We start from the raw sequence: 16822 nt of genomic DNA on the forward strand, positions 1-16822 counted from the left end.
TATTCAAACCAAACAGAGATCTAGCAAATGTTAGCCACCACTATCTTACAGGAACTTTCTCATCTCAGCTGTATTTACACTGTCCTAGGATGATAACACCTTAAACTGACAGTTCTGTCAGCGATGGGAAGAAGAGAAGTAGTCATTGAACAGATGAACAAGAGAACCTGTAAGATGAAAGGAAGACCTCAAGGTACAAGACTTCTGACATCTTGAAGCAGAGACCCTGCCATACCAAGCTGGAGACACTCCCAGGAACCTGGATGGAGATGACACAAATAATCCCTGAAATAGAAGGAAATGTCATGAAGACACAGAGCAATATCAGACTTAGGTAAGATGAGAGAAGAATCTACTGTCAAATTCTACTGACAGAAACAACAAAATGCACAGCCAGAGAACAAGAAGTGACTAGGACTTGTGCCAAGAGGGATCTAGAAGCTACAGCTGATTCATGTTCAACCTGCAATTCACATCTTCGTACTTTCTTCAGTGCTGTGATGTGTTACACTGAGGTATATTGCCAGAGTCATACATGGATATTTATAGAGATTCACCCATTTTTCCCAAGAACTCAGCTGAAGTCTTGGGTATTGTTTTGAGTGTCACAGTGCAAGAAAAAAAGCAGAACAACTAGAGAATGTGCAGAAGAGGGGAAAAAAATGATAATAGGTATACGAAACGCATCCAAAGACTTGGAGAGAATTTGGGCTGTTTAGTTTAGATCTGAGAAAAAGTCTGAAGAGGCATTATGATCCACTGTCTTCAAGCATGCAACACTCCTTTCAAGACAAAAGGACTTAAGTGTACTATAATCTCCACAGGGAACAGTAAAAAGAATAAAAGACTTAACCTGAAGCAAGAGGGATTTAGGGAAGACACTAGGAGTCTAAAAGGACAGTGAAGCACCAAAAAAAGTTACTCTGTAAACCCGTCAGAGTCTCTAGAATGGAAGAGCTTTTACAAAATGTTACATCAACATCACTTAGGGAAGTGGTAGTTAAGTCTATCTCATTGAAAATGGTTGATTGAATTACTTTTGAAATCTATGCAAAGGCACCAGCTCTAGGAGAAGGAAGATATAAAAGCCAGGTCCCCAGAAGCAATGAAGTCTACAACCCTCAAGCTGGTGTGCATGGTGTTTTATAGTTACATTGTACTGTGTCCTTACAAAAGGGATTGAAATCTCTTGTCTTGGCTGTGGAATGTGCAATTGCAAAGACTAATAATTCAGTTTTTGTGAAAAAGAATTTCGAGTTTTCAAATGAAGGGAGGGAAAGAATTTGTCTTGACAGCTATTTCATTTGAAGACAATACATCTTCTATAATATATGTCTTCTCTTCATGCTGCTGCTTCCTTTAACCCTGGGTTCTGCCAAGTTTCTCATATAATGAGAAGGAAATGGATAAAACCTTATCAATGCAATAGTTCTACTGTGCAGCCATAGATGAAAATAAACTGAATTACTGCAAATGGGGAAAAAAAAGTTTCTAGAGAAATCAGTAAAGTGAAAATATTGGAAAGTACTCCTAAACAACAACTTCTGTTTTGCTCTAAGTGCAGTGCCTAGGATTTATGCTACTAAGTAGAACACAAAAAGTGATCTTAGATGAAAAGGTGCTCACTTGTACAATGCAACCCTAATACTTAAGCACTTTCTGCTAACATTGCAGGAAGGAAAAGAAAAAAAACCACTTTTACAAAAGGATCAGATAAAGTATGCATCACTCTTGACTTCAAAAATCTATACTTGCAGTTACTTGCACATGCCGTTTTTAACAGGCAAAAAGGCATCACAAACAAAACTGACACTGCAAGTCAGCCTTTGGTTTTAAAGATGGACTAAATTTCAGGCAAACTCAATATTTTTGCAGCTGCTGAAATGCTGCATTTGCTAATAAGAGAAGTGAGGTTTCTTTATACCTCCTAATATAAAGGATGCAACTCTCAAACAGCAGAATGACTGCTGTCATTCTTGGAACAGCCAGTGCACAATCCAGGCTAACTACTGGTTGTTAAGGTATGACTTCCTGCTATATACATTATTATTTTACCCCTTAACTAAGTAACCATTTCAAAGAAAGGTAGTCAGTCAAGCTTGCAGAATACATTTGACACACCTTTATGCAAGGCATACATTTAAAAGCCTTTGTAAGCGGCTGGAGGTTTTCTGCAGCACAGAAGACAGTTCTGATATTTATCTGCAACTCCCTCTCATCCCCAGCTTGGATGACTTAACTTGGTTGGACCGCGAAGCTCAGTGACTCATGGTATTCTAAGTTCCAAACACACAGAGCTAGTTAAGCAGTAAGGAACAGTAAGGGTGAGTTATAATTATCTTCATGTAATTATATATATGTGGGATAGTAAAAGGGAGTCAAATTTGAAAGGCAAGAAACTGCCAGAAACTCAGCTGAGTTACTGGGAAGTGCGAACTGCATTCTTTGCAGAAGGGATTGTTGATGGTTGGAGCTATCGCTGCTGAAGATGTTTTCCATCTATGCCCACCCTTCCATTCTCTTCTCCCGAGTCATGTGCTGTCACCATACTCCCTCACACAACAGTACATACCAATGCAGGGCCCTGAACCATGTCCATTTTAAGCATACTGCATTTTTAAAATTCATAATCAAAATAGTTACAGGCAAGTAGATCCCAACAAAAAAAACTTCAGGGTTCTGCAAGAAGCTTCACTAGATCTCTACAGATGGAGGTATATGATCAGAGATTGGTTTAGACTTCAGTTCTGCTGTGGGTGTTTAGCTCTTGCCCCATGAGTCCTCCAACATGAAGAAGAGTTGGCCAAGATGCCTTTATCTCGCAACATGCCATCAGTCTAGCTAAAACAATAAAGACTGGCAAAGGGATCTCATCTTTGCTGCCACTGAGGACCTGGCCAGACACTAAAGATTAAAACAAACAAACAAACAAACAAAAAACACAACAACAACAAAATCAGCCAACCAAACAAAACCCAAAACAAACAAACCAAAAAAACTCAAAAGCCAAACCAAAAGAAAAAACAAAAGTCTGCATGCTTTTCCACAGCAGTTGACACTTCTTACTGACCTGCAGTGCTATAAAACTGTAAAGAATTTGAGTCTGCCTTCAGCCCTTCAGAAAAGAAGCTGAAATTCAGCTTGGAACGTGCAACTCTAAACTTACTCTTTTTAGTTTGGCCATCAGTCACGGGTAATGCAGACTCTGCAGGCCTGACTCTTCTCTTTCTTACATCCCTTGTCTCCTCATATCTTCAATAAACTTGCACAGCACAGTTAAGTGACAGCAAAACTAAACACATCTATTAATGGGATTGCTAATAAATCTAATTAAACACAGACTGCAGGAGAATCCAGCTTACTATTCCACTGCCATAGTAGATCTTCAGTACTGGAGACTACGACAACAGTAGTAAGTTTGTTGAAAATAGTCTCCATTTCCTCAATGTGAGTTTTCTGACATTGAAAATTAAATACCTGTGGGGTTTTGTGTGAGTTCTCTTTCCAAAGGAGCGGGAAAAACAAAACAAAACAAAACAAAAAAAACACACCAAAAAAAAAAAAAAAAAAAGCAAAACCAAACCAAACCAAAAACCAAACACAAAACAAAAAAAACCCAAACCACCCTCCACCATGCAGGAGGCAGCATAATACAACTGCCTATAATGCACTCAAGGCATTTTATACAGGGTTGCTAGTAATGCCAGGGATTAAAATGCAGTTTTCAGATTGGAGATGCTGAGAATAAACTCATCTCTAATTTAAAAAAAAAAAAGGACAAAAAAAAAGTTTATGTCAAGGTGCCAGAGGCAAAAATAAAATTTTGCAACTAACAGGGAGATCTAATTAAACTTCTTTACCATGGTGCCAGCATGGCCACCACAATATTAGCAAAATGAAGAGGGGAAAAAAAACCACCTAGTGCAGGTGAATCTAAATAATTCTACTCATTTAATAAAAGCTACAAGCGCATACTATATACATAGTCAAAGGATTATTATATAATTTAAATATTGTAAATCTCTGTTTAGAATGTTGGAATTTAAACACAGTATCGAGAAACTCAGATTTTACAGAAATCAATCCCACTACAGAACTTCCTTTGACTTTTTAGTTCATGTTACTTCCCATGTTTACTTGCAGAACACATTTAACATGCAGGACCACAAGAAACCAAAACTTTCCCTGTCAACAGTTTCCTCATCACCATCTTATAAAAAGTACCGTAGTTTTAATGTTTCCTCCTCCTGTTCAAGCCCGCTAAAAAGAACTATGCAGTTAAGCAAAGGAATAGAATCCGCAAGGCTCAGAGGAATACAAGTTATGGAACCTCCTGTACCAACTAAATAAAACTGTTTAAAATTAAGTATATTTGATGTTAATTTCACATGTAAAATACCTACTCTTTTACTACAAAATGCACACCTAATCTCCCACTTCTCCCGTTGGGAAAGTCATCCCTGCCAGAGAGAAGCTACTATTAAGCATATCAAGACAGACATTCACAGACCTCTCTCAAATTTTATCTTGACTGGAAGAGTACCCAACTTTTGCCTTTAATTATTTACTGCATGACCCCAAAATAAAACCTATAATATGGAGAGGAAAAAAAGAAAAAAAAGAAAAGGGGGAAAAGATTGAAAACCCACTTATTCACCCTCCGATCAGTACCATACCCATACATGTAAAGGTAATGCGTAAGGATAGCTCAAATAAACAAAAAAAATACACTGAAATAAGGAAAGAAAGAATACATAATAATCTAAAAACTGTTCAGTAAGAATTATAAGCAGATTAACAGTCATCTCACAGGCAAGTTTTTAGTTTCCTTGCCTTTAAGCAAAACTTACAAAAAGAAAAAATACCTACTGCTGTCTGCCTGGCTGCCCACACTGATGTATCTGTCATTTCCAGGAAGGGCTGTTTGATAGTAAGTCGCCTCCTCTAGCTGGGGAACCTTGGCATTCTTTGCGGTGAGGAAAGCCACAGCCAACTCCAGATTACCATTGCTGTCCTTTAATAATAATAAAAAAAAAACACAGTGAGAGTCCCCCCCACCCTTTTTTATTTTTCTTAACAGCAAAGGACAACATTGCAAGCAACTTATAAGATCAACGACACGTATTTTCAGGTGAAACAGCGATGAGAAAATAAAGTTTCCAAATTCGATATATTCTGCATACTTCACTGTTTTTAAGCAAAATGAAGACAGAACATCTTGTAAAAATTTACCTGGGTAGAATTCTACTTATTACAGAAAAAAAATGAAAGTTTTTTAGTGTAGGTCAACCTCTCAATAAGCATCATCAGCACACTCCCATAGACTTTAGTCAGCCGAATTCTTCTGAAAATCTACCAGTTCATCATTCAGACCAGCAATGCTGGCTTTTGAGAGGAGTTTTGGACATGACTTACACTGAATCTTAAGCAACAACTATATATCAATTTGATTTAAGTTTACTAAATCCTCATTTACCATGTATAAATGGCTAAAAACCTCTGCTTGAGGGAGAAAATTAACTTTTTCATTATGTATATCTTTTTTTCCTGGGTGCAGCAGGGAATAGGATGCAGAGAAGCCTGCCATTCTTTAGTTGCATCCAAGAACCCTCCTGTGTTGTAGAAGAATTGACAATGGTTGAAAAAGAAAAAAAGTGAAACAACAGCAAATTAGTGGAAGTGTGGCAAGTTCAAAGACAGTGCTTCATTCTGTATACTGAGCACAACCTATCCATGATAGAAAACTTAGCTACAGTTTGACAAGAAAACATTGAACTCATCAGGAGTTGACCAGCTGTACTAGCACCAAGGCATCTCAAAACACTTCAGCCAAAGGTTACAGGCAATCATACCATTCCTGTATTTTCATTTTTGAAACTAGATTAATTTTTATGTCAGTAGCAAAACAGGCCAAGATTCCTTCTGAAGTGAACAAGCTTCTTCCCCCGAAATCAATCTAAGAGGTATTCAAGCTGGGAACAGAAGGGAAGGAAAACAAGAGCAAGAAAGGGTGGGGTTTATGGCTTTCACAGGCAGTTAATGACAAGATGTATACCTCCAGCTACAAGTCACACGACCATCTTACCTTCAGTGCCTGTTGCAGTACCTGGATGTCATTGATACCAGTGATCTCCCTCAGCTGATTTAAAAATGTTTGCTGGTGCTAAAAAGAAAAAGAGATCATCAAAATAAGAGCCAAACAACAGCAAAACAAGTTACTTACAAGGATATGCTTATCTACAAACATTAGAAGTATCTCCATATAAACTTCACGCACCACAAAGTGGTAGAGCCTTCGTTATTCAGGTTTGTCTTAGTTTCTGCTACATGGGCACTTTTAACTCCTAAATGTAATGGTTTTGTTTGTTTGCTTGGGGTTTTTTTATTTGTTTTGTTTTAAATTGATGACGGGTAAGCTCATGCAACATGAGTTTGAGAAGCCTGTGTAAAGCCACAACTAGTCCTTCTAAACAAATAAAACTCCATAGCTTGGTTTTCAAAGGCAGTAGGGGAAATAGCTGATAGAACTCTCACCAAAACCAGTTTCTTCAACTCCCAATTATTCTCAATCCCACTATTTCCTCAACATACACAATTCCCAGCCATTCTAATATCAAAAAATAAGAAATTAATCCTTCCTGATTAGGTAGGTGTTTTAAGAGAAGTACTATAAAAACATCCACACAAAACAGAGGAGTTTCTTGAGACTAAAGCAAAACATCAGGAATCCATCTTAACCACCTTCTTAGCCCAGCTGAATCCAGCTCTCACAAATCACAGTATCAGTCAGCATTTATCACAGAGTTTTAAGATAATAAGAGGTTCTGAGCCTCTTAAATAACAATTCACATTAATTTTGAGGCCTCTTTTTTTTTTTTTTTTTAAATAAAAAATTGGTCCCACTCCTTTTTAGAGCCAACAGACAATTCCCTCCACTCATGCTCAGATATCACATCATGGAGGCAAAAAGCAGGCACTAGCATGGAACAATCCTTGAACTTCAGTTAACCATTAAAAGCATCTTAACCATTGAAACCATGAAAACACAGAGAACTGACCATTGTTGCATACTAAAAATTCCATTCTTCCTTTGGCAGATGGGAAAAGGAGAAAAGCTTGGTGGTATTTGCAAGTGGTTTTTCATTTTTGTTGTTTGCCCACCACACCCTGACCTCAAAACAATCATTTCATCTATAAATGAGGAGATTTTGTACGGAGCTTTGTTTATTAAACAAAAAGCGTATTTCATATCAGTGACAAATAAACATTCTCATGTTACTCTGCAAATTCAATTAAAAAAAAAAAACTATAATTGCCTTGTGGCTACTTCTAGAACACTTTTCTTTAAAACTAATTATTTGGAATCAAACATTCAAATACCCTTATTCTCTCTTTATCATAGCTTTGTACAGAAGAAGAAATTAAGAGCTACATGAACGCTGAGTTCCCCAGTGTGAAATTAACCTGGCAGGCACTACTTCATGCCCTAATAAGTTGAAATAGAAGGCATATAGTTGAGGATGTTTATGAATTATATACACAATCTTCCCTTCATTTATGATCCTAAGGGACACTGTTAACAATCCAATCTGCCCTTTTTTTTCCCCTTTTCTTTTTAAAAACCCTGCTATTGGCACAAGAAAAGTGAAGCAATGCAGCAAAACAAACTCCCACTCTATCCCCATCTCTCACCCCCTCGTTTGTTTACTCTGTGCATTTCACAGCCCTGTACAAAGGCAGGACTTGTTTCCCCCACAAAGTTGGTTTCCTGCCCCTGGGTCTGGCAAGAAGCAAAGAAAAGAGATAGATTATTTGGGAAAAGTAATTACAACAGCATTAAAACTGGCAGGAGCAATTCAAAGGCAGTGCATGGCGGCAAAATGATTTCGTTTTGTATTTGCTACCAATGCGATGGCTAATAAAGTGGAAAGTAGTTGCACTATAAAGTATTATAAAAAGTTATAACAGATTTCTGTATCTTCCACAATATATACAACACTTGGAAAGGCTGACTGGAGGATATTCATTGTTCATGGAGACTGGGAAAAGACAGAAGAGACATAGTTTAGCAACAAACAACCTCTTAGCAGTTCAAAATATTGGCTGTTAATTTATGAGCACAGCTGCGACTTATAAACCTAGACATCTGTAGTTTATATCCAGATTTTTGTATTCCGATGTAAAGCTGTGGCTGAAGGCTCCCTTCCCAAGGCCGTACAAATTTAACAGATCAGAACCAGACACAGAGATGCGCCTTTCTCATTAGGAGATTATTTAAGTATCTAAATATGCTTTTTTAAGGCCAAAGGCTTAAGGCACTCAGCTCCAAAAATTCTAACTGGTAAATTAAGTGAACACCACAGAGACTGCATAAGCATCGTCCTTAAAAGTGACAGAAATTAAGAAGAAAATTAACAGTTATCCTGAATACCTCAAATGGAGCTAAACTGCTTTGAGACCACAAACACCCAATTTAGACGTTACTGGCTTTTCTGGTAAATGTGGAAAAGCTGCCATTAATCTCATATGTGATCTGAAATTACTCAATTAAAGTTAAAGACAGATGATACACTTCCCTTCATAGAAAAAGGAAGAAACATATAAAACCAAAGCATCAAAAAAGTATAATTTGTTTCCAGCTGATCAATGTACTCTTTCAATTCCTGCTAACAGACTAATAGGTCTTCAGAAACAATTCTGGACCTGCATAAGGCAGGTAAAAACTCCTTAATGTGGCATTAGACTGGTAGCCTTCTCTTTTATGCATTCACCACTCTCCCCTCATCCTCCCAAATCTGACATAGCTGCATTATCTGTGCTGCATACAGACCTTTCTTGCACCTGCATGTTTAACTTTGCCACTATTCTCTTTCACTGTTACATTAACAATATGTTATCACCCATGAAACTGTATTAATTCAGGTAATTCCATTTCTTCTCATTACAAATGACAGTGTGGGCATTACTACCAAACTCCTTCCTCATTCATTAATCAGAGGGTGAGACCAAATTTTCTTTTTGTTTTTCTTTTCACTTCGGAAGTTTAAGAGATACAATCACAGTCATATTCAGAGAGCTGAGATTACTTCATCCTTGATGGAACTTTCATTTAGTGCATTTGCACTAGACTGCCAAAGTCAAAACGGGTTAAGCTTACTTGTTTTGAATCATATTCCTTTTGTACATGCTACAGTGGTGTATAGAAAGATTAAAAAAAAAAAAATTAATTTACTATTACCCATAACTGAATTGTGGAGATCAACTTGTAATACAACCACTAAATGGTCTCTTCTGTACTGTAACTGATATTTAACAGAATACTCAGGACAGACTTCTACACACAAAGTGAGCCACCCTCCTTACTCCTATTAATGCTCCACCCAATGACACCTACCATAGAAGCTTCACCCTTCCTGGAACTTAGGCCATCTTGAGTTGAAGTGACTGTAGCATCCAGACCCTCAAATGTCCACAAACACTAATGTAGATGTTCTAAACAATTATGATCATAATTCACTCAAAGGCTTACCAAAAATACCCAAAAAAGCTCACACTACACTAAAGCAAAGCTAAAAATTAAAGAGCAAGCCTACAATTACATACGCCTCAAGTATCACAGTATCACAGTATGTTTGGGATTGGAAGGGACCTCAAAAGATCATCTAGTCCAATCCCCCTGCTGGAGCAGGAACGCCTAGGAGAGGTCGCACAGGAACATGTCCAGGCGGGTTTTGAATGTCTCCAGAGCAGGAGACTCCACAGTCCCCCTGGGCAGCCTGTTCCAGTGCTCTGGCACCCTCACTGAGAAGAAGTTTTTTCTCAAGTTTAAGTGGAACCTCTTGTGTTCCAGCTTGATCCCATTACCCCTTGTCCTATCATTGTTTGCCACTGAGAAGAGCCTGGCTCCATCCTCATGTAGAAGTAACTACATTAATGTCCGTTAATTGTATCAGGTCAGCAAGGGAGATTCAGAACACAACTAGCAGTCCTAGCATAAACAAGACGCTTCCTTTGTTCAATACAGCTCTTCCCCAGTTCCCTATTTTTTTCCATTAGTAGAGGTCCAAATTCTGAATTCTAACTCACTGCACTTTAATAAGCAACCTCTCTCTTCAAATGCAGAGCCAAAGAGATTATTCCAACAGATCCAGGTGTACCTAGTGGTGCAAAGAAACCCAGTTTCAGTTTATTTGCCTGTCCTCATTTCTGTTTGCCATCCTTTCCTCAAATTTACATGACAGATTACATAGTTTATCTATAGCATAGATCCTCCAGTTTACTGAGTCAATATTCCACATACACCTGCAGTGTACACACACCACCAAATGTGTTACGTTATACATGCACACACATAACATATACGCACATCCATGCAGCTTGAATTGCATTTGACTCAACTCCAGAAAGGCTCTGCTCTGTGACACCAGACTCTGCCGGTGCAAGCGCTGCAGGGCAAGCCCAGTCCCCAGCCATGGGAAGGAGCAGGTCTGCTGATGCTACAGCTGCCCTGCGATCCAGCTGCTCACACCCCTCAGTCCCACCACATCTCGGGTCCCCAGGGCTTTCATGCTCGAGCTGTTCCCAGCCTTCCCCCTTCCGCTGGCTCCTTGAGGTACGTGGTACATATCTCCAGGCTTTCAGCCCTTGGAAGATTTCAACTAACAGGAAATTCTCCCATTTTCCTGGATGGAAGCCAAATTTGAATATTAGGAATGCATGCCCTTATTTCCAATTCTTTCCTTTTTCAGCCATCCCTCCCTTCCTCTCAGGAAATACCCAATTAAGATTATCTGGTTTATAACTTCACACAATAGCATATTCAGTAGCTAAGCCAGTGCAAGTGAAGCAGAAAAGGATCTACACTATTATCTGCTTAGGGAGATACTGTGCTCAAATTAGTTCCACAACAGTACTGTAAACTCTGATAACTTATCAAAAGCAGAACAAAATGCCAAATTATACAAATGCTTTTTTGGACAAAGTACATCTCCTAAATTGACTAATCCTGAAGTATACTGCAGACACATTTGAAGGAAAAAAAATAGCCACCTTTTCATATGTTTATTTTCTCATCTTTGTAGCTTCTGAAGAAGTACATGTAAGCTTTGGTTTTATTCATGACAACATCCAAATATTTGTATTTGCAACACGAACACTTTCAAATTTAGCAGATAAAACAACCTTCTTCAGTTTCCAAGCACAGAAAAGGTCATATGTTTAGTAATAAATTATATGGTCCAGTCATTACCAGGAGAAAACAGGGCCTACGGCCTCACTACACAGTTCATTTAAACAGTATATAACGAAAAGTAACTAAGGGAATCCCTTCCTTCAAGGGATGAATACTTGTACTAAAGAAAAAAAGCAAGGGGGGTGGAATGCAAATGTCGAGAACTGTATCTTGACTCTGTTCCTCCACACAAAACACGCTTACTTCACTTGTCAGTGCAATACTGATTCAAAAGAGCTATTTGTTGGAGGAAAAAACAAATAACATTGCACAAAATATTTAATATTAAAGACTTCTGACATAACCTGAAATACTGAGGGCCTGCTAATGACACTGTTTGCAGGCAAACAGCTAATAAGCTAGTTTCCTCATAGGATGTTGCTGTAATGAGAATAATACTGCGAGATTAGAGGAATGTAATCCTCTATAAAAGGTTTTTGGTTTCTGCTACCAATAAACAAAAAATAGGAAATGTACAAAGGACGAGTATACTAAAGACCCTTCATTACCACTGTGAATGTCATTTTCTGCCACATTAATCACATCTCTGAGGAACAGTTAAAAGGCCCACATACACTGCTGAGCACTATGGCTGCCAGCAACACAGATATACTAACCATCTTCTAAATAAGCTGATGGTCAGGTTCCAAAGAGGCAAATAAAAACTCTTTCTATGAAGACACTAAGTTGAAACACATGGTAAACACAGTCAGTTCCAGAAAGCTTTGTTGCCTGTCTTTGTTCATATCGCCTCCATCCTCAAGATTTTTCTGTGTGTGTGTGTACAAAATAAACACACATAAGTATGTAAATTGAAAAGTGGGTATATGTATATATACTTTTTTTTTTTTAAAGCGGTATTTTGATACTGCAAAGACCAAATTAAATCTCTGCACTGGCTTCAAGGTGTTCATTCTTACAGTACCTTACTAAAGCACAGCTGACTGACGTTCCCTTGCCTGCTATCTGCTAACTGGGTTTCCTTTTGTTCAGTTAGGGAAAGAAAAACCACTTGCATGACATCGTATCAACTAAGAAAGTAGGTAAAGATATATTTTTATACACACACAAACGCAAAAAGCACCTCGCCTTTGGTTTGGACAAAATCACCTGTGAAAAGCAAAGGACATGCACAGAGACTGCGGACTTTCGGTCCAGGTGTGCTCTGCACAGACTGCCAAAACTTGCCAATGACAGCAGCAGCTTATGCAAACCAGGTCATCACCCACCTGCAACTGGACTGAGAGCAAACTTACTTCAAGGAAGCAAAAGGACACATTGTATGGCAGTAACTTCCAGTCAACCACAGCCTGGATGAAATAAAAGTTTCATGGGAAAAATGCCTGAGCACATTATTTATGTGCATACAGTCCTTCTTGAAAAAATAAAGAAAGGATCCTGCTTAATCATAGCATTATATAGCCCATATTCATCATAGGACACCACTCTGAATACTCTCACCACATTTCTGTGGTTTCTGTGAACAGTAACAAAGCTGTAATTCAACTGAAAATGGTTTAACTACTGGCTTTCCAATGAATTTCAAGATGTGATATTAAGAATTCTACACGAGAGCATGCACTCATGTAAACACTCACTATATCCTGAGCCTCATATGTGCCCTCTCCCCCCACTCAAAAAAAGCGCCTCATTTATTTTCAACATATAACACTTAAATTTATTTTAATTCAAGCTAATATTTAAACTTTTTGAAATGAGATTTTTAAAGAGAGGCATGAGGAGTTTGTTTTGTATTTACTGACACTAAATATAAAGCAAACCCACCTCATATAGTGATTACATATTTACCAAAAAACAGAAGTTAAATGTGAGCCAAATCATCACCCATGTGGGAAATACTCCTGCAATGAGCAGGAAACCCTGCCAGTTCACAGGAGGAGAGACTTTCCCAACTATTCCACCCATAGGCAGGAGAACAGGTTTCACACCCTTTCTTCCACAATCACATGGAGAACACAGGGAAGGAATAAGAAATCTGGCTTCAGGGTCTCATACAGCTCAGGCAGAAGAAAAGCAGGGGAAAAGCGTCACCTTATTAAGGTGTATTAAGGTATATTACTATACAGGTCTTCCTAGGCAAATTTTGGGCTGCTAAAGAAATGGAGTAATAATGCAGCTGGAGAAGAGGCATCACTGAGTACATACATACGATAACATGGAGAGCATTCAGAAAGCAACAAAATCACGCTTCCTTGAACATCTTGAGTGGATTTTGTCTCATGTTCCCACAAACCAAAGTAGTACTGAAACTCAGACCTGGACTCCAGCTCAATGCCTCTGCAGGTCTATTGCCTGGATTAAAACTAATCATGCTCTATGTACCTTAGCAAGAGATTTGGCTTTCCCCTGTGAAAACCAAACCAAACCAAACACAACAAAAAATGAAAACAATGGCTGAAGGCAATTAGAGTAGTAATTATAAAGACAAAGCAAGTGCAAACACTAGGAAGGCAACAAAGCCATTTAAACTAACTTAAAAGAACATTATAAGATGGCGTCATCTACCAGAACAGAAGCATAAACTGGCTCAAAAATCTTGTCATTTCCATCAAAGCAACATGGTTTAAAAGTAATTCTCCAAACCAAAAGAGAAACAACTAAAATGTAACTGAAGTTCTGTCTTAAAATTAGTAGATGAACTGATTTATGAACACTGCTGCTTGAGCGAAGAAGCATGTGAAGAATTCCTTAGTTCCACATTTTGTGGAACACATAGCTCATGTTGGTAACTACTCCTACACAAGCTTCAGTGGCAGGCTTCTAATAAGAAAATATAGCAGCCTTAGTATTACTTAATACTTCCTGAAAACATAAAAGGTGCCAGAAATGTAAGATTATTGAGAGTTTTGAGGTCTGTGTGTTTTAAACCACCATAATGATTTCTCACACCCTGCTCAGAACTCGAAAGCTTCTCAACAGTACTGACAACTTCTCTAAAAATTAATTAACTACCATAAAACCAATGAGTTCTTGAGTTTCATTTAACTAGATGCAAGTGATACTTCAGGTTGTATTCCCTGGAACAGCTGCAGGAAAATTTGCTTCACAAAAATTGCTTTTGATTCTTACTCCAATAACAGTGACAGTAATTAGCAAACGTATCTCTGCTACAATGCAAATCTGATGGGTGATTAGAGTTACTGGCGTCAGTGGGGGGTCTTTCAAAGCACCAGCACACATTATCCATGAAGAATGTATAAAATCCAGAAGCATTCTCTCAAGAGCCCACTCATGGACTGGGCAACACCACGTCCCAGTGGTATGCTCCAGCCACAGGTCAGGTCCCAGTCCCACATCAACGCATTTGGATCCAGCATCAAGACAGCTGCCAACAATGTGCACAAGCCACAGCAAATTAAAGCCAGTGGGACTCAATAATAAGCGACATTATGCAGAAAGGAGGAGGCTGGAGGATGACAGATACACAGCTCTGTGTGTGTAAACACTCACATACATATTCACAGATATCTTCCAATCACTCCTGGTTACTTTCTGTTGTAAAAGCTTCCTCAATTTTTTTTCTTTTGTTCACAGACATTTACCATCATGCCTAAACATTCAATTTTTCAGTGTCTGCTCAGATATTATCACCAAAGCACATGCTTCCTCCTCACAGGAGAGACTATTGCCCAGGCTATAATAATTTTACTGCAGCAGCTATTAAAAATGTCCTTTTGAATGTCTCAATTCATGAAATTTGTCTTTCTGAGGTCTAAAACAATGCCAGAAAGATCCACATTTTAACTTTGTCCTTTGAGATGTTTTCCTTTGCATTCCAATCACAGTTTAACCCATTACACCAAACACAAGCTATCCTGGCTCACATTTGAGGCTCTTCACAGTCCTTTCATTGCCCATTTATTATCTGTCACTGATCAGCTAAGACCTACCTCTCAACTCAAGAGGGCAGCCCTGCTAGCCCATTCAAGCATCTAGCTTTTATGTCTTTTTCTCCAAATAGCCATCATGATAATCTCTCCATGCTCTTCACAATGTAGAAGAGCTCTTAAGAAAACAACATCAAGCTAGCCCTTTTGTTCTCCTTCCTCTGCCGTTATAACAAGGACAACAACTCTGGGAACCAACCAACCAACTCTGGAAGCTGCAAGCATCCTCAGATCGGTGGGATGCCAGACTCTGCAACACTTGCAAACAATGAAGTTTACAGGGGCTGTCAGACCACAAGCTGCTGCTGCCGAGTCAGCTGTCCTTCCCAGGCTGTAGCTCCTGCCAGTGCTGGCCAGCCCAGGCTGGTGTTGCCAGATGCCACCGGCCCTGGCCACAAGCCACTCCTCCCTTTGAGCCAGAACTGACACTTGCCTGAACCTCCGGCAAGCCAACCCAGGCTCTCAACAAACCATCAGAAGGCTCCTCTTTGCTTTTAATTAATTTTTTGCTGACTTTGTGAGAGCCAGTGGTGGGACAGGGAGAGGACAAGACCAAGGCTGAGTCTGTTTCCACTGTATTAAACTGTTGTAGAGCAGCAGCCAGATAAGAACGAATTGTTTTGCTGCCTTTATTTTAATCTTATTTTTAACCAGTGAAAGAAACTGAAGGGGAAAAAAGCCTCCTGCAGTCCTCGTCCTACTTAGGCAATATTGCAGAAAACTCACTCCAACAACAGATGCATATGAAATTCATACAGCAACAGGGATCTGATGTTCCTGGTATGCCTGGGTGGTCAAAGCTGCACACCATGCAAATGAACGCACACACTCGTGCCCACTCCTGCACAGGCTGAAACCCCATACACTGTTCTCCCTTCCCTGGTTGTTAATCCCAACTGTTAATGGCACAAGTACCAAAGATTTCAACTCAAACAACTCTGCTATGTGACCTAAGTAAGCAATACCGGGAAAGGCTTCACAAATAATTTTTCCACACAAAATTCAGAATAATACGGCATGGAAATCCTAAATAAAAGTTAAATCACACTGTTTAAGACAGGTCTGTATTACAAATAGTCCACAGTACACAACAGCAGGGACACATTTGGATGAAGAGATCAAGTGTCTGTTTCGAATAGAGAGAAAAAAATAAGAAAAACTTATCAGAAAGCTTTTCAATACAGGCTTTTCCATTTAGTTTGATTAAAGAAAAAAAAAAAAAACACACTAACCCGATTTTCTAAAGAAACACACCTTGTTATCACAGAGTGTGCATGTACCCAGGCATGCCTGCCCATCAGAGGAAGAGCCCGACAGCCCAGAGCCACTGCCAGCAGCCCAGCCTGACCCCAGGGCTCCCCAACACCCTCGGCAGCACCTTCTGGCCACAGGGGCTGCCCCCAGCAGCTCAGCCAGCCAGCACACAGCTCCTGACCCCCTGACTGCTGCTGCCTGCTTCCCCACCACAAGAAATCAGGTGAGACAAAGACAGGGGGCTGGGGAAGAAGAGCCAAAGGGAGCGCCTCCACCCCACTGCAGGGAGATCTTCCAGAGGAAAACTCATCCTGCAGCCTCAACCGATCCGCCCTCACTGCAACTTTTAATCCGATGGCATTACATGAGGAAATGGCCTCAAGTTGTGCCAGGGAAGGCTTAGAGGCTTACCTTTCTGAGGTACTCGAGA

At 39.3% G+C, this 16822-nt stretch overlaps 1 protein-coding gene across 18 annotated transcripts in view; it reads right to left on the reverse strand.

Annotated features, from left to right (window-relative positions):
• Positions 1-16822, reverse strand: part of USP25 (ubiquitin specific peptidase 25) — a 396463-nt gene that overhangs the window by 367172 nt on the left and 12469 nt on the right. For 17 of the 18 annotated variants that reach the window (XM_065063760.1, XM_065063673.1, XM_065063681.1 and 14 more), the window contains 2 exons: positions 6086-6163; positions 4870-5014 (listed from right to left, as the gene is read on the reverse strand). In XM_065063760.1, coding sequence (XP_064919832.1) covers positions 4870-5014; positions 6086-6163 — 223 coding nt within the window. Of the gene's footprint in view, positions 1-4865; positions 5015-6085; positions 6164-16822 lie in introns of those variants that run through there. The other variant, XM_065063768.1, reaches the window with a different exon arrangement.

This window comes from Columba livia, chromosome 1 (genome assembly GCF_036013475.1).
Source record: "Columba livia isolate bColLiv1 breed racing homer chromosome 1, bColLiv1.pat.W.v2, whole genome shotgun sequence".
NCBI classification, from domain to species: Eukaryota; Metazoa; Chordata; class Aves; order Columbiformes; family Columbidae; genus Columba; species Columba livia.